Here is a 21895-nt window from a genome sequence, read left to right as displayed (position 1 = left end):
CCCATACTTCAGTAGCACCCTTAATGAGCTGACCTGTGAGAAATTATTTTTGCCTACCTTTTAGTTGCCTTAGTAAAGAGTTTGCAGCAATGTCTCACCTCAGCATTGTCTTATGTCTTGGCTCAGCTCTACAGCAGCACAACAAAACCTTCATTATGTTCTTACCAGTGCAGGCACTTTTACACTAAGGGGCATGATGCTATCCTTCCACCAACACATGGGAAAACGAGGTTGGTGCAAAAGATACTCAGAGGTGGTATTCTGAGATTAGAGGCCCATTAAGGAATTTTGAAGTGACTGGTGTTGCACAGCTGTGAAAGGAATGAGACACAATACACAATTTTAGTAATAAACAGGTCCAAATAGATAGGGTTTAATGATATCATGTAGTCAATGTGATGATTCACTTGTTACTCTGTAGGACATTGCTGTTACAAGCCCTCCTCAGGGTCCTTTTCTTTCTGCAGCTAGCTTTTATATGATTTAAAGCTTTGTGCTCAGCCTTTTTCAGCCTGAGCAGATTACAGCCAGCTTTTTCTCAGCTCCTTCCAACAAAGAGCTCTGTATTACCAGTACAGGCAATATCCTTGTACAACCACATTTTCCCTGTCCTCACTCATAGCCAAACACCAAGGCTGACATAGATGTATGCAAAGGACAGGATGGAGGGGAAGAAAATAGCAGAAAACTTCTTTTATAAAGGCAGCTTCTGAAAAGTAAGAAGCTTAATCTGTCTGCCTCAGTCTCTTAAGGAGTTGCTCCCTTTAACAGCTAGTAAATCTCTGATCTGGGACTCAGCTGCTCCTCGCATAAAAATGGCATGTGCCGCTGAACCTTCAGATGCCTCAGCACCTAAAGATATTTTAAACTCAAAAGCACCCACAAAAAGTCATGTCCAGATGGTATAAGACTTAAATATACTTTCTCTCTCTCCCTGGGACTTGATTATCTCCTATCTTGCTCTTTACATTGCTTGTAGTGCTTGTACCTTCTAATTTATATCTCTGTAAAGCATTGCCATTTTGGTAAGGTGACACTATACACAAACCTGTAAGTGGGTGCATGGGATATAAAGTAGGAGAAGATTAGGTCTGTAGTTCCAATCTGTCCTGCAGAAGGAAAAAACAGTCTAGAGAGAAAAGGAGAATAGGAATTACCAGCTGCCTAGGACAGCAGAAGATAAACAGAACTATTACTCTCCCATCAGTCGAGGAACCAGAAAAAAATAAAATCTGTAGTGAACTCAGACACTTCATCTAGGATTGCTTTTCTCAGATCCCAGAATGTAGGTATGTCATGAAAGAAAGTCCATAAAAATGTTTTCAAGAGCTTTTACTGAAAGCATATGAACCAATGTCATCTTGTTACCTTCAACAGAGTGCTCAGTCACTCCAACAAACAGCAGTGATCCATTTGATAGCACGTTTACCTGGCACTTATCAGTATTTACCTATGGACAGCAAGCAGGGCAGTACCTATAACAGTATAGCTGAAACACCAGGCACCTGCCTCATGCACCTGAAAACCTGGTAGGGAGCTAATTTCTTATCTAAACGCAAGAGAGAATACTCCCAGTGCATCTCTCACGCTGCAACAGGAGCACTGAAGTGATTAACGCTTCTGAATCAGGAAGCCGGGCTGTCAACAGCTGCTCCTGCTGCCTGTGTGAGAGGGCAGGAAAGTGTCCCTTTGCTGTCCTTTGCCTCCTGGGGAACATGACAGCCTCCCCATAAGACCACAGCTGCTGGAGAAAGTTCAGGTCTGTGACTCTGTAATGTGTCTAATCCATCTTTTTTATCAATATGTGTACTAAAATGATGCAGCAGTAGGTATTTATAATGCTTGTGCATAGTTCAGGTGTATATATATACAGATTATAATATAATCGTACAAACCAATGCTAGTCAGACTTTCTACATACAGATAAGCAAACGGGGCTGACTCAAAGTATTACAACTATGACCCCTTCACAAGCCATTTACCTCCAGATACTTTTTTGTTTCCCATTAGATCTATCCCCCATGACCAATTATATAGACATTTTAATTCTCTGAAGTATGATAAACACATAAATCCCAACACTCCTTTTGAAGGATTTAGATAGAAATAGAAGGAGAAAAAAAAAAAAACTTGCACAAGGTTCTAACCGTCAGCTTGTGCAAAATGCAAGTTTTGAAGCCATCCTGTGAGAAATGCTGAGAATAACAAAACCTGATTCAGCTGCATTCATAAATCTGTTGATTACTGGGAAACATTAATACTTAATGCATGGTACACTGTCCAGAGGCTGTTCTTTATTGTGGCTTAAAGAAAAGCATTGGACATCTCCAGGATGTTCTACACATCGTCACAGAAGCTTTTTAACAGCTGAAGAGCTACTTTGTCCAAAAGGGGAGCATCAGACAGCTGTGAAAGTTGCAGACACATTTAGAAAACCAAAGTACCGAAAAGGAACAATGCCAGTTATAAGATGGTGTGACCTGAGCAATGTAATCTGGTGAACAGCTTTAATCAGCCTGCCAGAAAAATCCAGAAATGGAAGGAACTAATAATGGACAGGAATGGGTTAAAAGAGCTCAGCACTAACTCTGCTTGAATGGAAATCAATGCCTTCCAGAGGAACAAAGCAGGATAGTTGTTCTTTTTTTAAAAAAAATTAAAAACAACAGTACCTGTAGTCCTTTCTTATTCATTACCTGTTTTCCTAAAGTAATTTTTTTCATAGGATGTGAAATAAGCACTGCATTATCCCAAGGATCTAGACTCCTGTTACTCTTACACTGAAAAACAGGCAAACAGAAATATTTTAGTTGATAAAAATGCTAATACAGGGCTGATCTTCTTTCTGTCTCTGTATAGATGGTGCCCAGTTTGGAGTGCAGCTCACTTCATGCGACTCTGCTAGGAACGGAAATGTAACATATGGAGCTGTTTGTAGAATCAGCATTGAAATGTAGTCAAGCAGCTTCTGTAATTTAAAAGCCATTCTGACCCAGCAGAGTTATTCCCTATCTATAGTTAAGTCTATCGTAACTGTAATAGGAGCCAAATCTGAGGTCGGGGAAATGTCACTTTAGCAAAAAAGAACATGATAAAAACCAGCTCATCAAAAGTGGAAAATATTCAAAGATATTAACTTTTGAAAAAGAAACTGTAAACAAGTCATTTAAGCTGTCAAAGTAATAATTTTCCTTATTTTCATATTACTCTGTTCATAAAAAGACCATCTTGTAAGCAAAATAATATATTCTATAATTTGCATTTAACATTGCACCTGAAATAATTTCCACCCGTTGCAGCTTTTTTAGTTCTGCTCCACATAATGCATCTCTGGGATTCTCCGGCTGTCAGGTATTTTATATTACATGATTACAGCAAAAAAGAAAAAACTTTACTCCATTCCTATGAAAATAGTGGGTCTTGGCATATTAATAAAGTCAAAGCAATCTGGTATGCGAAAAAAAGTAATTAAAACAGCTACAGCAGGTCAATAAGGAACAAACAGTATAGGAAACAAAATAAGCCAACATAAGTGATGAATTTTGAATAAAAAGAAAAGTTCTGGTTGACTTAAAACTTACAAAGTATGGTCACCTTGTTGATTGCCAAAGCTGTCTGCCAGTGTACAGAACAGTTCAGCGTAACTTATAGATGGGAAAAAACAAGTTACATGTCAGGACCAGTTTCAGGTAGGCAAATGTCACTGCCAGTGAGGAAGGGGTTAGTACAAAAAAAAGGAACCTGTGCAGTGGCTGAGGTTACAGCCTAAGGTATTCTCGTGCAAAGGCTTTCTGCCCTGGATCTGCTCTCTTCCACATATGATGGAAATGTAGACATGGTCCCATGCCCATTTACACAGAGGCAGCATAGACCCATGAGAACATAGTTCTGCACCAATTCAAAAATATAAACAAGTCTGATTGTATAAGACAGGTTAGTTTTCCCAAACCAGAAATATTGTATTACTGCAGGTAAACAAGCCAACCACTGAGATACAGAAAGTCAATTGTAGGCTTAACAAATTAAAACTACTCCTCTCAAAATTCACTCGATATCTCTGCTTAAAAAAGTTTCAGCCTTTAGAAAACATGATGTAAACAAAACAAAAAAAAGAGATGTTCAAATCTACTCCAAGCTTTGAACTAACTTTATTTTTTAATTAACTGAATGAAAAACTAGTTCTTTTCCCCATACAACTAAAAACCCCAACTATATAGAATTAACACATGCCTAGACATATCTAGCTCTCTTTTCTTCTAAAGCACAACATTTTACCTTTTCATACACTCAGTATTGCTGTCTACAAATGATCTCTATTTCTAGATTAAATAATTACAGAACTTCTTTGTTTTGGTCTAAAATGAATATACCATTAAAAAGTAATTACAGGATATATTCTCCCCATTCAGGTGTCACTGTTAAAGACGTGTCACCCTATTTATGTCTATTTTTTCTGCATTAGAAACTGAATAGTAAAATTTAAGCAACAAGATGAAATGCTGATTCCATTTTTTCCCTCTTCCCAAGGGAGTTATTTTAAGATTATACATAGAACTTTCATTTTTAAGTATTGCTATTGTACTCATCGGGAGTCTGCAAACAATATAAATATACCTTGTAGAGGCACCAGCTGTGAGTATTGGGGACAAGAATACCTCTGTTACCAAGAAATAGTTAGAAGACCTAAAAAGTGTCCTGACTTGAGAATTTAGCTACTTATAATGAATAAATTAAATGCCTGGAACAACAAGTTTAGCATTTGCTAAAGTGTGTTTTGGTGTTGATTTGTTTTGTTTTGGGGTTTTTTTGTTTGTTTTTTTGTTTTTTTTTTTTCCTGAATGAAGGACTTTATCTTCACAAATAATCACAATCTGAATTCACATCCTGATGGATTATTCATTAGCCTATTATCAATTAACTTGAAGGAAAGAAACAAAAGACCTTAACTGAGGAGGAAATAATTAGAAGAGTTAACATGCTTTTGAGAAAGCTGAAAAAGACTCAAGATAACAAAATGATTGTTCTAGCTTTCCTGTTCCATATCTTTACCTGTGTAAATGGCAACTATAAAACTCGGGAATTACTTCATCCTATCTGAATTAGAAAACGATTTAATTCTGAGCCTGCGACATGAGTAATTGTGTAATCAGATGAAAACATTTCTGCAGAGCTTTTGCTCCAATTAAAAACATCTGCAGAGAGATGCATTACCTGTGGCTTTCGCAACTTTACAGCATTGTGTCTTGTGCACATCTTGGTTAAAATGCCAGTCCTAGCCTTTCTGGAGAGTTTTTCAACGTATGTTTTCCTTCTCTGCTTACACAGGCTCATTTTCTACACTGGTCAAAACTTTTTAAAAATAATCATACACCATCCAGGGCAAATATATAAGTAAGCAACGTTCCATCAGTGGGCACCATAGAGTGAGAGTTTTTTTGAGCTTTTCAAAGAGATTTAGGAGACCTCTAATGAAGCACTGAGAGTTAAGGCAAAGCACAGGCTTCAGTGATCCATCTGATTTGGGGGAATTGTTACTGCCTACCAAGTCACTATAATCTCATGGGATTGTGGCCACTAGTCCTGGAAGTCATCCTGTGCTTCTGGAAGGTGATAACATGCTGTCGCTGAAAAGAAGTGTGATTTTGAGAGCATCCTTGAAAATGCCAAACACTTTGTTCAGCCTGAAAGATAACAGTAATTAAAGGCACTTTTACAGGGATGAAAAGGCAAGGAGACCTGTGTTTTGAGAAATGTTCATGAGACAGAGGGCACATACACAATCTAAGGAGTCAGTTGTGGAAGTAAAAAGATTTGAACACCCTAGTGGGAAGCTGAAAGGTACTCAGAGCTTTCAGGGGATGCAAGGGATAGATGTCACAATATGGTTGTCAAATTGCCCAAGGAGCTGAGTGCTTCTCAGCAGTCTGTGAAACCTCAGTTAGTCAACGAGGCTGACAAAGGGTTGCAAGCTGTGTTGGATCACTTTCACAAATTCACAAAAACAGACAAGACTTGTCCAGAAAGGTCCATGATGACATGGTCAATATTTTTTCTCTTTGCTGCAACTAAGTATGATTTTTGGCTCTGTTCATCACAAGTGATGCTAATGACACTCGAAGATCTTCACTGACTCCAGAAGACCCAAATTTGATTCTCTGTTTGCTTCTGAAGCCCATTATTAACTTTAGATGGGAGAAGGTAATTTTTTTAATGATGCTAAGTATCTGCAAAATCATAGATGTATGCATGAAGGAGAGTTTTGAAAAGACATGTTCCATGAGAGTGATGGATGTGCCCAGGAAATACCAGTGTATGATTGCTTCTTAAGTATTTTCCAAAGCACATATCTTGTATGAATGCTTAAAGATCAGCTACTAATCAGCTTGTCATTTATTTTCTGAAACCATTTTCTCAATCAACTTTCAACCATATTTGCTCTCAAAAAGTAAGGGGCAGAAAGAGGGCACAGAGCATCTAAGAATGTCCACTCATGTTAATGTGTGCATTATTGTCCCAAGAGCCAATACCCTCTGTACTGATTACAAACCGACTAACAGGCATGCTTTTTTGGCAGGTTTGCTAGAACATGGGTACAATTTTCAAAACCATCAAAAATACTTAGAAACTGGGAAACTTGGGCTCCTTAATATCAGTCACTTCTGAAGACAAAATGTAGAGGCCTCTACTACAGATTTCGGTGAAGGCTAGACATACCTGAATTATCTCAGAGCAGGTTAACTGAGCCATGGCTACAAAGAACAGTGTCTGGCAGTGTGGGCATTATATAGTTAGTTTTCCATTGGGTGGCTCCACTGGGTTTGAGGTACGCTAACATATTATATCCTGAAGGAAAAGCAGAAGAATACAGACTTTTGAAACAGTTGTAGGCAGTGCTAGAGCTCCTAGCAGCATTAAATGAAATCTTGTCCAAGGCCTGTCTTTTTTCTCTGGTATTTTTCCAGCTATTGAATTTGCCTTTGTTCTTTTGTGACTCTGAACTGTGATTTGGCAAAGTGAGATGGGCAAAGTGAAGGTATTTTTCAAACTCATACTAGCTGCTGGACAAAATGCCAACTGACTGGAGATTCAGCTGTCATGGCATATATAAAAGTGACCTCTACTTTATATATTATTATCTTTGTAATACTTTTTGAGTTTTGGTTGAAAACACAGCAAAGAACAAATGAATGCATCCTGCCTTTTTTTGTTGTTGTTGTTCCCCTATCTCGTCTGGTTTTGTTTCCTGGCTTGCAGCAGTTCTGTAAAGGTCCATGAGTTTGCAGTTTGTCTAAGCGTGCTGGAAAGAACAAGTTGACTGCAAAGAATAAATGAAATACTGAAAGTGCAAAAAAAGTGAGCAAGCTACTTTTCTGTCACTGTAAAATGGCAAATTTTTAAAAAGTTATCCTAGAAGCCTCAAAAATGCCAAGGTATTATGCAGTTCCTATTCATTGGAATAGGAATGTCTGACAAGCCATGCCCCTATATTTTTGCAAATAGTAAAAATCAGCTTTTTCACATTAAAATTACTATTGAATACTGAAACTGTATTTTTCCATCCAAGAAAGCATACACAGCCTAGAATGATTTAGCCCAGCTTAAATGCACCCAAGACCTCCATGTTCAGTGTGTCAGTTCCCAATTATGGTAATAATAATCATCAGTGAATTCATGTTAGAAGCAATAAAACATATCCAGCACTGAAAACTTCAGTAGGATTTTTTTTCTCCAATATTACCTAAAGATGATTTAACCATCTTAACAACTGCTTTCTGACCATTTTCCCTGACACCACACTGATTTTAGAATGTCATGTTTCTTTACTTGGTATCAGTATCCTGAACATCAGAATATTTTACCCTAGTTACAAAAGAAATAACTTTTACCAGCCTGGATCTAGTTTCATGTCATAAATCTCTTCAAGTAGGAAAGCCTCAGCAAAAATACGTTTGTCATATTGTCTTGCATCACCTCCTTTGGAGGCTCGGTTGGGCTGGCAGCTGTGACGGTGCCACCTATTCCCCACTCTGCTGTGTTTCAAGTGATGCATCTGGGTTTTTTTGGTTTATTTGAGTTGGTTTTATTTCAAGATCACATAACAAAAATATTTTAATGCTGTCTTTTGAAAAAGTGTGTAACTTCTAGAATTAGATTTCTTCCACTTAGTGGAACTGCCATGTCTGTGTGCTCCTATTGCCTTCAGGTTATCAGTAACCAGAAGCTGTTTATTCAGTTATTTCTTTACCTTGTTCTTCCTTTTACCTTTTTGGGATATGAATAGTAGGGAAAAAGACATGGGGACTGAGAGCCTTGGTCTGTGCCATAGGCTGTGACTGTTCTGTCCCAAATGTGAGTCAGAGCAGTCTCAGGTTCTGACTTCCTCTATCACTATGAAATAAATTGTGGATATACATGGTTCACCCTTAAACATGCGCTCGATGTCCATACTGCATTTCTGTAGAGGTCATCTGCACCCAAAGAAGGGAAGGAGCTTCAGAAAGTGATTTTACCCCCTTTAAGGCATTTTTGCACTGTGAATATGGTGCAAAGTAGGCCCTAATAAAACAAAGAAACAAGACAACAACTTCATCTACAAGACTTTGCAGGACCTATATTGTGCAAGCGTATTTCTGAGAGTTTATTCAACAACACCAACTATACAATGTGCTGCTGAAGTGCATTACAAATATATCAAAATCTAAAATTAATGTGTTTAGCATTAGGGTATCTGTTGAATTTTAAGAGTAGGAAGTTTTTAATTCCTTAAAAAATATTTCCTAATAAATATATTTAGATGACCAGAGAATTTCACAACTACAATAGACTAAAAAATTTATCCCAGAAAAAGAGTCAAATGCTTTTCTTTATCACCAGTTAGTTATATTGTAGGGAAAGACAGATCAAAAATAGATTTAAAAAATCAAATGTTTTCTGTTTCTCGTTATGTTCAAAAATGACAATTTAAATATTTTCAAATTTTGCCTCCTTCATTTGCATGTCTCTCCCTCTATTTGGCCATAGAGTGTAACTGATTTAATGATGTCTGCTGCTTCACTTCCATCTTTTCCATTCTTTTAGCCTCCTATGATTAAAATCTTTGAGAGCTAGAAAATGAAAAGATATGCTGTAAAATTTTAACCGTTTTACTTAAAAACAAAACACACCTCAAAATATTAAGGATTCATAATTTTGTTTTGACATTTCAGGTTACAATGGAAGAATATTTCAACAAAGGGAGAATGTTTTGATGGGAAAATATTTCAAGTGAAAAATCCAGTAACAGTGCTCATGTTTATGGTACTGAAGTTTTTCTAGGTCTTGTTTGTGAAGTCCCTCAACCACAAATCACTAGAGGTTGGGAAAATATATTGGAGAGTTCATGTTTGTATGGAATTTAATGTCTTTCTTCAGCAACCTGTGTTGGCTGCCATGAGAGAGAATATGCTGGACTAGGCAGACTTTTGCTTCAGTGCCATAACAAGACTTTGGCACTTTTTCTGGTACTGAAGTTCTTTCCAGTTTATATTCAGGAATAATAAACTTAATGGGGCAGACCTCAAACCATTTATGACATCACACTGATAATTATAACAGACTTTATGATGTAAAATGCATGTAATAGTGATAAAGGATACTAAAATAGTTCAGTGAGCCCCATAGCTTTAGCTTGCAATGGCTAGCTGGTGATGACACACATCATGCTACATTATTACACTAAATCCTTAAAACTGGCATATTTTTAAACATGGACATATAAAGCTGAGGTATTTTGATCCCAACATTAATTCTATTAGACAGTGCCAGAACAGACTCCTCTTCTACACACGATTGCAGAGTATCTTGTGATTCTTATCCACAATGTCACAGCAACAGAGAAAGGAAAAGTTAAAAACAGGCATTTCTTTCAAAACACTCAGTCACTCCATTAACTCCCTTTGCTTTTCCATCTCCCATCCCAGCAGACTTATAGATAGATAGCGAAACTCTAAGGCATACAAAGATTGCACCTGAGAGGTTCTTGTATTGAAGCAAGAGTGAGAAATTGCACAAAACTCATAATTGTTGACAGCCATGAACTCAGGGAAAGAGATTCTCAAAGCTTCAAGAAGCAGCCAGAAAAAGTCAAAGATTTGCCTTTCATACATAGATTTACATATACCCACCTGCCACTGTGGTCATTGAGACTCTTTTCAAGCATGGCAGAAGTATAAGTATGTATTAGAGTCATGTCTTCAAGAGCTTATTCAACTGATTACAGCACAGGGAACCTACCATGAATTCTGAAGTACTTTCTTTCAGTGGGTATGGTAAGCTACCACTAATGCAGTATAATGAGGAGACAGTACTGTAGTGCAAGCGAGCTTTTTTTTTATACCAAGCATGCATTTTTCTTCTCTAAATTTTAGCCCACCATCTCTACCCACCTTGATTTACTATAACCAGCTACCTTCTTCACTCAGTTTTACAGTCTGCTTTCAGACAGCGGTATCTTTTGTGGCTTTTGGCTTGGGCAAGCCATAGCTTTTAAAAGTTAATTTAGTATTTCTATATAACTCAGTATATATCTAGTAACCAAATCACCTTTACTGCTCTTTTCTTCCTCTCTTCTTTCTTTCTTGTCATTTTTTGTAGTCATAGGATGCCAGAACAGAATGCAGTATTTCAGGTGTAGTCACCATGCTAACAGGAAAAGTATCATCTTCCTCCTTTGCTGACAAGAATGTGCGATCCCCACAAAAAAATCACTGTCCTCCTTGTTCCTCCCACCTGCTTCCCATTCCTAAACACACATTCCTTTCAAAACACCTGGGATGTGGTAACCCAGAAAAATGCCAAGACTTGAGATAAAGCAGGAGAAGGCTGGGAAGGCAAAGCAAAAGAGGGAGAGTTCAATAGAGGAGGGCTGTATGAACCTACATGTGTCACGGTCGTCAAAGGCAGGTAACAAAGGAGCAGTGATCATGGAGGAAAAACAAGGAGGCTTTTTGATCTTGTGTATTCAATCATACTTGTAAAAAAGTGGAGGCAAATCCTAACCAGGCAGCAAGGCTGCATTTTACATCTGCTTTGTCAGATCGTAAACAACAGCACAATGTGTAAGCCAGTGGAGAATCAAACCCCATATGTTCTCAAATCTGCTGAGCCCTTTATATGCTTCTTCTTTTTTTTTTTTTTTTTTTTTTTTAAGTCAAATTAAACTCTTTCCTACGAAGGCTTTCAGTTTCAACAGATGAATGTGTTTTCATGAAAAAGGCTTTACATGGAAACACTCCCAAGTTGCAGGCCCCAGCAGCCATGGCTCCCGCAGGCCCGTGTGCTGACGCCAGCCACTCTTACCCGGGGGGAAGCGGGGCGAACCGGGGAACACCCGCGGCATGGCACAGCCTGTGCAGGGCGGAACGAGTGGGACTGTCGTCTGAAGTGTGAGGAACACATTGGCCCAGATTCCCTGCAGATCTGGGATTCTGCTTTTCAAAGCCAGAAGGGAAAACAATGTGTTTCAGCTCTCCCTTCCTTCACCACAGCTAAGCAACTGCCCTAACATATGCCATTTTTTAGAAGATCCCTAGATACCCGTAGCAGATGTCAGCTGGAACACACCACCTCCATCCAACCAGCAGCCTTTCCCAAATACTATAACTAAGACAAAATTGCAAGTTGGCCCAGAAAACAGGATTTTGAGTTCAGTGTCTGCTGAGAGGCCCCCAGTGCAGCAAAGCACTATGGCAGAGAGCAACACTAATCCATCAGATAATCTGCTCTGCCAACTTCCCAGCATTGCCAGCAGATTTCTAGGTAGCTGCTCCTTCAAAGGACATCCCAGGTGGACACAAACAATATACAGGTTTGCCAGCTGAAGCCTGTTCACGTGAGCCACCCTGCAGTGAGAATCGGAGGAATACAGAGTAATCAGAAGGCAGGTCCTTCAAAAAGGACTAAAATCAGGCAGCTTATTCTGCAGAAGAAAGAGTTTTACTGGCTGTAGTGATTTACTCTGAGTAGAATTTACAGGCAACTTTGTCTAGCTCATAGAACTAAACCTTAAATTGTTAAAATTGAACTAATGAAAAAAATACCATTTTAAAACCCATATAGCAACCTGTCAAAGGTAGCTTGAAAGTAAAATACACGTATCGTTCCTGAGCAAGGAAAGAATAAAAGCAGGATTGAAAGTGTAGCCTGACCTGTTTAAGCATGTCAAATTCTCAGTTACATTCTGATGAACTTGTAAGCAGTTATTCAACTTGGCTCCTGTTGCAGAAGCTCTACAAGCCAGAGCATGCAGAGCTGGAGCGCAGACAGAGGGACATGCACACAACGGCAGCACCTGGATACAGCAGGTCCCTCTGCCCAAGTCATTTTTCCCACTGTATTATTGACCCCAGCACCATTAGCCAGCTTCACTGGAGAAAAGTCACTATTGTTTCCTTCCTTTTTGAGTAACAGGTTTTAACAATAAACTGCTACCGGGGGTAGGGGTGGGCTTTTTGGAAACAAAGTGATAAAGAGTCTGTCTTTACAGTTTCACCAGTTTTCAGTGTTGCTTATGTTCAGCTGGGGGCACTTTGTCATCCCTTCAATCTCCACCTAAGGCATGTAGGAGCCCCCAGAATTTACAACAGTGCATTATTATGCATACCCAGTTAGCATATTTTCAAAGACTCCCAAAAAAGGTTATTTTTAATGGAAAACGTTTTATGTTAGTACTGGGAAAGTTTAATATTGCCCATCGTATTAAAAAAAATCAACATCCTTTGTAAAAGACTGACTTTTGATATTTCAATATAAAAATGCATAGCATATAAGAAAATGCAAACATGGTCTTATCTTGTATAGTGATTAATGGCTGCATGGTGTCCACATATAATCATAGGATTTATCCTGCATTCATCATATAGACAGTGAAAACCAGAATGGACCAGCAGATCATTGGACAGGGTGTTTCTGTGTCTAAAATGAAGTGCTGAGTTTAAAAAAAAAAACAACCAAACAAAAAAAACCCCACGACTTGAAGATTGTCTTCCATATTGTTTAAATTTATATAACAATTAATAAATATATAGATAAATTTAAGTGCACCTACAAGTCAGAACATGAATGTTTATGGGTATGAGTATGTGAATGATGAATAAAACATTCAAACAAGTATTCAAGGCAGCATTTAGTTGCCTAAGTATTTTTATGGCACCATTTTAATAATTTTGATGGTGTTTCTTCAAATGAAGCCAAGTCCTGAGGGAAACAGAAGGTGTCGTTTGAAGGACCTGCTGGATCTCTCCATGTGAGGAAGCAGATGGAACTTGCAGCTTGTTCTTCCACTTTTGTGGGAAGATATTTTTGGTGAAAGAAGAATAATTCTGGTCTCTGTGCTACTGCTCACTTGGTGTATAATATTTAGTACATCATAAATACCTTACAAAGCCCCTTCCTATGAAGTGCTGAATATCTTCATGCAATGTTGAGACAATGCAGGAAGATATCACAGAAGAAACATAAATTTCCCTGTCAGTATTAAAAATATATATATCTATATATATAGCTATTGCAGAGTGTCCTACTCCACCTTATTCCAACTCCTTGGACATCACCTGGAGTCAGGCCACTCAGAACCCATAAAAGGCATGCAGCATTGCTTTGTATCTGGCCAAAGGGCTTTGTGAAGATTGGATTCATCTTAATTAACAGCCTTAAATTTCAGTGTCTAAAATAGTCTTCCAGGTTTTCCTAAGGACAGTGGAGTGCCATTAGCACCCACAAGTGCTACTTTATTCCTTGCTAAGGTGAGAGCCTTAAAAGGGGTATAGCGACTCCAAAAATGTCAAGCAGTATAGTTATCACAGGTTGTCCCTTTGAGACTCCGCATTTTTTTAGGTAGGCCTCACAATTTCACTTTGGAGGAGCTGAAATACTGGGGTACTGATTTTCAAAAGCAAGCAGTTCTCATCACTGTGACACGAGGCAATCTTCTGGAGGAGGACAGTCAAAAGTTTCCTTCATGATTGCAAATGACCAGCACATCACGCAGCCTCAGCCTGGAGCAGCAGAACCACCGAGAGACTGATTGATCCACACCCAGCTGTTATGTGAGCTCCTCAGTCAGCCCATAGAAATATAAGCCACAGGAACAATTTCCTTATGGTAAATTCTCTTCCAGTTTGAGTCCTTTAGCCAAGACATTATATTTTCAAATACTATATTTTAACTCAGTCAGAAGTTTTGCGCAAACTTTATGCAAAAAAAACTATGAGGTGAGATTCTATGGGCTGTGCAATGCAAATTCACAAATGGATCAATTGTCATAGCAAAAACTGACCTGAAAATAGATCAGGTTTGTTTGTTTTTTCTTCCTTTTCCTAGTACACACTACGAACACATCCAGGAAATCCACTCAGTATAAGTGTATTCATCAGAAAGTGCTGTTTCCTTTTTGGAGTATGCCTCTGAGAAAAGTTGTTTTATTTAAAGAGGAAGATATGACAGCAGATTATCAAGTGTTTTTCTACCTCCTCCAAGTTTAAGCAGGCTTACCAGGTGGAATTTACTACTGGAATAATGGGAAGCAATAGCACCTGTCGGGGAACACTCCACAAACATGGAACAAAAACATGTTCCCTGCCCAAAGAGCTAACCTGCTGTGCAGAGCAAGAGGCACAGTCCCACCTGGACAGTCACCGAACGCCAGGAGCTACTAGGACATCTTTGGCCAGCACGATGAGCAGAGCAGTGTAATTGCTTTTTAATTGTATTATTTCATTTATTTTTTTTTTCCTTTTACCTTTTCAAATAATAGATTAAGGGAACATGTCTCTCTCTTACAAAATGTGGGACATCTTTACCTATCTACTTTTCCAAAGATTACACTAAGCCAGGCATGTGGATCTGGAATGCAAATACCTTTTAACAAATGAAAAACTCCTGCAGTGTAGTGTCATTGTTTTTCTAACTAAACATCAAAGCAATAACTTCCCAAACTTCTGGAACTGCTTGTGAGTCCAAGATCTTATTTGTATCACCGTTACTTCAGTCACTCTATACTCTCTTTTCCCCATCATCTAAAGAGCATGCTGGTCTACCAGCTGAGCAGCCCCTGCCCGCCACCCCAATCCCAAACTTTTCTGCACCGTAATACCACTGTCAGGCCAGAGAGGGGAGAACAATCCTACAGAAATCAGTGTTTCACCTCATTATTTCCCAGATTCTGTGGCTGATTTTCTCAAGACTTCATATTGGATTAATCTGCTCATTTCCCCTATAGCTTTTGGCAGCTCTAAGATTTCTGCTGACTTTACCAAAAAAAAGGAATTGAGTTGATCAGGAAAGCAGAAGGAACGTAACTCTGACATATGGGGAGAAGGAAATCTTGTGTAAGCTGTCATTAGAAGGGTAATGAAAGCACAAAAGAGTAACAGATCCAAAGCACTAAGATTCACATTGCTGAAACTGGTTATTTGAATATACTGGTATGTGTTTTGCATTAATTAGATGTTATTTAAGTATGTTAATCACGTCATAGGGACCAGTGGCCCAACACAGCCCCCACGATTTCTCCCACCATTCACCTTTCCCTTAAGTACTCCCTCCACGGAAGAACTCAAGCAAGTTCATCTACAAAACCGCATTTGTACCACCTGGATTGTTCAGCTACACCTAGGTGGTTCTGGGACAGCCACAGCAACTGAAACTGGTAAATATTTTACATACAGATATTTAGGCTTTTTCCTCACCATAATAAAGTTTAAACATCAGGCTTAGGCTGTCCATTTATGGCTTGCTTTTTTTTTTTTTAATCATTATTATTCTTTATTTGAAGCCCTCTGAAGATCCCGGCGGGTTGGAGATTTTTCGCTTTAGTTCTGGAGCTTGTTCAGTGTATTTTGTTGCTGGTGTTACTCCCTCCTTGCCCGAAACGCTTTCTCCGGACAGACGGGGTCGGGGCAGCAGCCGGTTTCGCACCCGCCTCCACGGCACGACCTGCCGGGCCCGCGGAGCCCCTCACCCCCTCCCCGGGCCCAGGGCAGGGACCGCGCCGGGCGGTCCCACGGCGTGCCCCCCACCTCCTACTGCCCCCGGAAACTCCTCGGGATTTCCCGATCCCGCCGGCCTGAGCGCGCCCATCGGGGAAGCTGCGGAAAACGGCAGCCAAGCTCCGGCGCGACGCCGCCGTCCCCAGCCGCCACGTCGGGGCGAGGCGCAGGTACGGCGCTGCCAAGGCGAGGAGGGCGGCACGGGGCTCAGGCAGCGCCCGCCGGCTCTCCCATCGCGGAGCGCCTCCGCGCCGAGCCAGCCGCCCCCTCCGCCGCACCGAGGGAGCGCCACATGGAGCGGCTCCGCTCGGCGGCAAGGTGAGCCTCCGGCAGCACCACCCAGACTGGTGAAGCGAGGGGCGAGCGGAGCAGGGAAGGCCGAGCGTACCCTCCCCACGGTCTCCCGGGCGCGGCCACCCGACGCTGGCGGCTGAGCGTGAGCGCGGGGGTGGCGGGCGGGAGCCGGGCGGGACGAGGGAGGCGGCGGGGCCGCCCCTCGGGGCAGGCGCGGGCGGAGGCTCCCCCCGGCCGGGGCGGCGGTTGGTTTCTCCTGTCAGCGGAGGCAGGGCCAGGCGCGGCGAGGGTGGGCGCGGAGTTTGCGGCGGGGCTGGGGGCAGTTGGCGGCGGTGGTTCGTTCTGGCGGAGTTTGGTCCGGCGCGGGGCAGGAGGTAAGCGACGGGGGCTGGGACGAGGCTCGGCTCAGCTTGGTTCCGCTCCACTCCGCGGTGGCTTCTGTGGGAGGGAGTTTGCACCGGTTGTGGCGGGGAGCGTAGCGGAGAGCCCGGGGGCGGCAGGCGGGGAGCTGCAGGACGTGGTGGGAGACGGCGGGTTAGCCCCTTCCCTCCTGTCCGTGCTCCGCCAGCGGAGCCGCTGGCCGGGTGGGAAGGTGGTAGCGTGAGCTGAAACGGGGAAAAACTTGTTCCTCGGTGAGTTCCCGCGGGCTGCCTCGGGGCCGAGGCTCTCTGGCCGAGCCACGTGTCGTGGCCGAGAAAGAGGCGCCGAGCCGGGGGAAGACGGGTGGGTATGGGCAAGGGGATCCGCGCCACCCGGCCGCTGCCCTCTCCCTTTTCTCCCCTGTCGCAGGTCTCGCAGCGGGAAGCGGAGCGGAGCTGAGCCAGCCCCGGACGGGAAGCGCCTGCCCCCGGAAAAGGGGCTGCCTGGAGCGAGCAGCGCCCCGGTAGGAGCCGCCCCCCGCCTCGCCGCCCAGAGCCGAAGGCGCCCGGAGGGAAAAGTTGCGTGCGGGGCCGGGCCGGGCGCGATGCCGGGGCGCGGCGCGCTCTGCATGGGGCTGCTGCTGCGCGTCCTGCTGGTCAGCGGCTCGGCGCAGCAGCCCGACAGCTGCCGGGGCCTCTGCGAGTGCTCGGAGCCGGCCAAGACGGTGAAGTGCGTGAACAAGAACCTGACGGCGGTGCCGCCCGACCTGCCGTCCTACGTGCGCACCCTCTTCATCACCGGCAACCGTCTCGGCCGCCTGCCGGCCGGTGCCTTCCCCGCCCAGCGCCTGCCCGACCTCAGCGCCCTCAACCTCAGCGGCAACCGCCTGGGGGAGGTGGAGACCGGTGCCCTCTCGGCCCTGCCCGCCCTACGACAGCTGGACCTCAGCGGCAACCCCCTGGTCTCCCTCAGCCCGCAGACCTTCGGGGAGGGCGGCAGCCCTCTGGAGGAGCTGACCCTCCGCGGGGCCCTGCGCAATCACACCGTCCTCCTTAGCCTGGCCGCCATGCTGCAGTCCGGTGCCCTGCGCAACCTCAGCCGCCTGGACCTGGCTGACAACGGGCTGGTGGTGCTGCCCACCGGCATGTTCACGGCCCTGCCTGCCCTGCGGCAGCTGGACCTCAGCAACAACTCCCTGGTGGGCCTGCACAACGTCTCCTTCCAGGGGCTGGGCCAGCTGCAGAGCCTCAACCTCAGCGACAACTCATTGAGCGTGCTGAGGAACAGCACCCTGGCCCAGTTCCGCGGCCTGCCCGCCCTCCGGCGCATCAACCTGGGCCGCAACACCTGGGTCTGCGACTGCGCCATCGAGGACCTGGTGGCCTGGCTCAAGGAGAGCGACCAGGTGGAGGGCAAAGAAGCCCTGACCTGTGCTTACCCCGACAAGATGCTGGGCAAAGCCCTGATGAAGATCAATGGCTCGGACCTGAATTGCTCCTTGCCCACAGACCTGCCTTCCCAGCTACAGACTTCGTACGTCTTCCTGGGAATAGTCTTGGCTCTCATCGGGGCCATTTTCCTCCTGGTTTTGTACTTGAACCGAAAAGGAATCAAAAAGTGGATGCACAACATCAGAGATGCCTGTAGGGATCACATGGAGGGTTACCACTACAGATACGAGATCAATGCAGACCCTAGGTTAACAAACCTCAGCTCCAACTCGGATGTCTGACGAAGCGCCGTGGATGTGGGGCAGCACACAGTAGCTATGCATGAAAAGTAGACTTATGCTTTACCCTCGTGCTTGCTTTCCTCAGAGAAATCTCAGACGTGCTTGTAACTTGAGGAGGATATGCCTCCCTGTGATGTCGAGTTCTTTTTTGTTGTAAGAAGCTGGGCAGCTGCGCATGGCGTTGGGCTGTATGTAGGAAACAAGCTGCTACTTCTTTTCCTCCTTACTTGTCTGTACTTGTGGGAGATTTTTTTCAAGATCTCAAAAGAAAAAAGGATTCTGTCTGGTGCTCCAAAGCCACCAGAGTTTATAAAAAACTTACCCATGCAGACGTGATTCAATAAAAGCTGCCTCAACTTTTTGGGAAAAAAAATGTTACGTTCCTCTGTGCCAGTTTTGATCTTGTATATCCAAATTGTGATAACAACGATTCAATTTCATAGACTATCTTGAGATTTAAAAAAAAAAGAAACTCCTTTTAACAACTCCTCTGTTACAAAGAAGGAAATCGAATAGTAAGCATGCACAAGTACTCTATAGTTTTACATGTTAGAAAACTTCTGATCTCAGTAAGTCTCTTACTATTTTTGTAAAGTTATTTTTGATCACAGTTTACATGAAAAGAGAGGTTTTTTTTTTTATACAAACTGCATCTAAACTCCATCTGAACTGTTAAATGCAATAAACAGTCTTACAAGAACTGCTGTGTTGAAGTTTGCTGTTTTGATGAGAAATGTATGGACACCTAAGAACATGGATAGCTTTATAGTGTCTGAAGTTATAGCCCTGCAGTAGTAATCTGAATAAAATTTTATACAAATGTGCAGCTTAAAGACATAAATGTTTGATAAGTTTCTGAATATGCTAAGAGACACCGATCAACGATGAGAGCAGTTTCACTTGGCACAAAACCCCCAGGCTGCTTTCTCAAAACAACTGCAAAACATTGAGACGGGTGCTAGGGTCTACCTTGCTGGAAAGATACAAGCTGATAGAATTTTCATAAGGTCTTCTCTACCAAATTAAAATAATTCAAATTAACTTGTGGGGTTTGTAAGCTAAATGAAGTTTTACCTGAATGGAATTGTTTACTATAAAAAACTCTATACTTTCCTGAACTAAATTAAATGCAGCTCAGTCATGTAGTCAGTGAGCTTCAGGCTTGTAAATCAATGTAGCACTTATTAAATTAAGTGCTTACTATTTCATTTTAAGCTCTCAGTACTTGTGAAGTTCTGTAGTGATCTACATTGAGTAACTTGATGGAAATTTACATTTATCTTAAAGCTTATAACAGGTACGTTTCAGTATTGTATGTTACTCGTGCTTATTACTTGCTTGGGAATGCATTTTCTTGTAAATAGATAAAGCATGCAAAGAAAACTTGAAAAATGCATCATTTATTATGCAACTTGATGATATATAAAAAGGTCAGCAAGAACCTTCCGATTGCCGCTGATAGTTAATGCACTTTTTATAATCCTTTTATACATTCTTAATGAAAAAATACACCACCTATAAAGTGTGATGTGAATTGGCATCTGTCAGTATATCTGTGGAGCTTTTTCCATGGTCACTGTTACTTGAAGCTCTTGAGCATCTCTAAAATTTTATGAATTACTGGCTAATTCTCTTCACTTTCAAAAGTGACAGTTTTCTCAGAGATAATACGCCTTTGTTAAGAGCTCATAAATATAAAATAGTCCTTAAAGTATCGGAAGAAATATAATCTATTCTGGGCATCAGTATTATTCAATGCATTTTTCTTTCCTTGTAACTTCAGACAAAGCAAGTAGCACAAGTTGGTTCCAATTTTTTTTTTAATGTAGTTTTGTACATTTGCCCTCAAAAGTAAAAAATTAATTAATATTAAGTACAGTTAATGTTTTGACAAATCAGTGTATTTTACAATTAATGTAAGTAAAGTGATAGCCTATTTCTCCTGCTGTAATTTAAATGTATGAGCAATATCTGGTTAACAGCATATGAATTAAGTTTGTGGATTCTTAAAAAGCAGACTGCAGGTCTGAATGTTAGCTGCCCATATTTTAAGAACAGTGCAAAAACCCCAATGTAAATAACTATTACTGTGCAACTATGCAAACTGTTCATACTTGTCATAAATAAGGCAGTATATGTAAGAAGCTCGAATTTACAATAGCTATGCAGTGTGCTTTGTTGTATTGGTCATTTCAGAGATTATCAATTTACATTTAATTGTACAGTGCCAAGAGGACTAGAGCATCATCCTTGCTTAAGATGCTCCTGTAATATAATAGATTAAATATGTACAAACTAAGCCATTTCTTGGGCAATTTATTGGGGTTTGTTAACAGATACTTTAAAGTAACTACAGTAAAAACAATTATGTGTGATGTGTTAATGTAGCAACCATGCATTTATTGAGCTGTGTAAGGATACGCAACGACTTTAATCGCAGTCTCTCAACAATGGACTGAGTATTTGTATAGTGAGCAAGTGTAACTGTTGTACTACACCTGTTATTCTAAAGATGATGATTATTATTTTTGTATCCTAGAAAGTCAATGTAATAGACCTTTATTAGACACCTGGTGATGGCTACTTTAAAATAATTTTTACCATTTGCTTACATGTGTATTTATTGGGATGTAACAGTTTAGCCTGTGGCAGTATTGTGTTGGATAACGTTCTCCTACAGTGTTTGACCAACAGTGAATGCTTTGGTGTTTTGTACAATGCATTATTTGATCTTAAATCCCCTTCCATAAACAGTGCTTGAAATTTGTTTTCCTTTTACAAAATAGTTAACAGTGGTACTCAGAGACATTTAAAAAGTAGCTCCCAAAGTGCTTCAAAACTTGGTTAAAAATTATACATTTAAAATAACATTAGTTTAAGTGTTCTTCTGAAGCACATTTTATAATCTTACTCTTCTTTGACACCTGAAATTTGAATTGAATACTATTTCCAGAGCAGCTTAATTAGCAAGGCTGCTTTATTCATTCATTTGTTCTTCAATAAAAGACGTGCAGCACTAAATGCCTCTAAAATGTGTTTTGTATGCATAAGCCCCCAAAGTTCTGCATGACACAGTTGTCACTGATGTTTCATAGAAAACATGTAGACTAAAGTTTCAGGCAAATCTTCAGGAAAGGCTGTGTAGTTAAGAAGCAGAAAAAAAGGATGGCTTGTCCAAGGTTCAACTGCTTTCTTGAAACTAGTCTTGGATGTAATAAGCTTAAAATTTTCTTAGAAGACTAGCACAAGGAATTTACATTGTTTTAATGTATTTTCCTGAAGTATTTTGGATAAGCGCTGTTGCCAGGTAAGAAGCAGAAAATTTCTCGGATCTTTATCTAAGGTAGCTTTATGTTAGATCATCTGACATTCTCTTTCTATTTCAGCTAGCCATAATATTACCAAAAATTTTGACATCCAAAGATTTGCACACCTGCTCTAAATATTTTCATTCCAAGTAGTTTACCTTTTAAGCACTGGTGAC

The 21895-nt window shown here is 41.6% G+C and overlaps 1 protein-coding gene across 1 annotated transcript; it reads left to right on the top strand.

The window, feature by feature from the left end:
- The first annotated feature begins 16609 nt into the window (after nucleotides 1–16609).
- TPBG (trophoblast glycoprotein) lies at nucleotides 16610–21358 on the top strand. The gene is made up of 2 exons (XM_082048476.1): nucleotides 16610–16693; nucleotides 17109–21358. Exon 2 carries the CDS (start codon nucleotides 17284–17286, stop codon nucleotides 18409–18411), a length of 1128 nt encoding a protein of 375 aa, XP_081904602.1. The 5' UTR covers nucleotides 16610–16693; nucleotides 17109–17283; the 3' UTR covers nucleotides 18412–21358.
- Nucleotides 21359–21895: the final 537 nt, after the last annotated feature.

This window comes from Streptopelia decaocto (genome assembly GCF_964273445.1).
Source record: "Streptopelia decaocto genome assembly, chromosome: 3".
Classification (NCBI taxonomy): domain Eukaryota; kingdom Metazoa; phylum Chordata; class Aves; order Columbiformes; family Columbidae; genus Streptopelia; species Streptopelia decaocto.
Note: the sequence above shows the minus strand (reverse complement) of the source record. Positions and strands in the feature narration are given on the sequence as shown.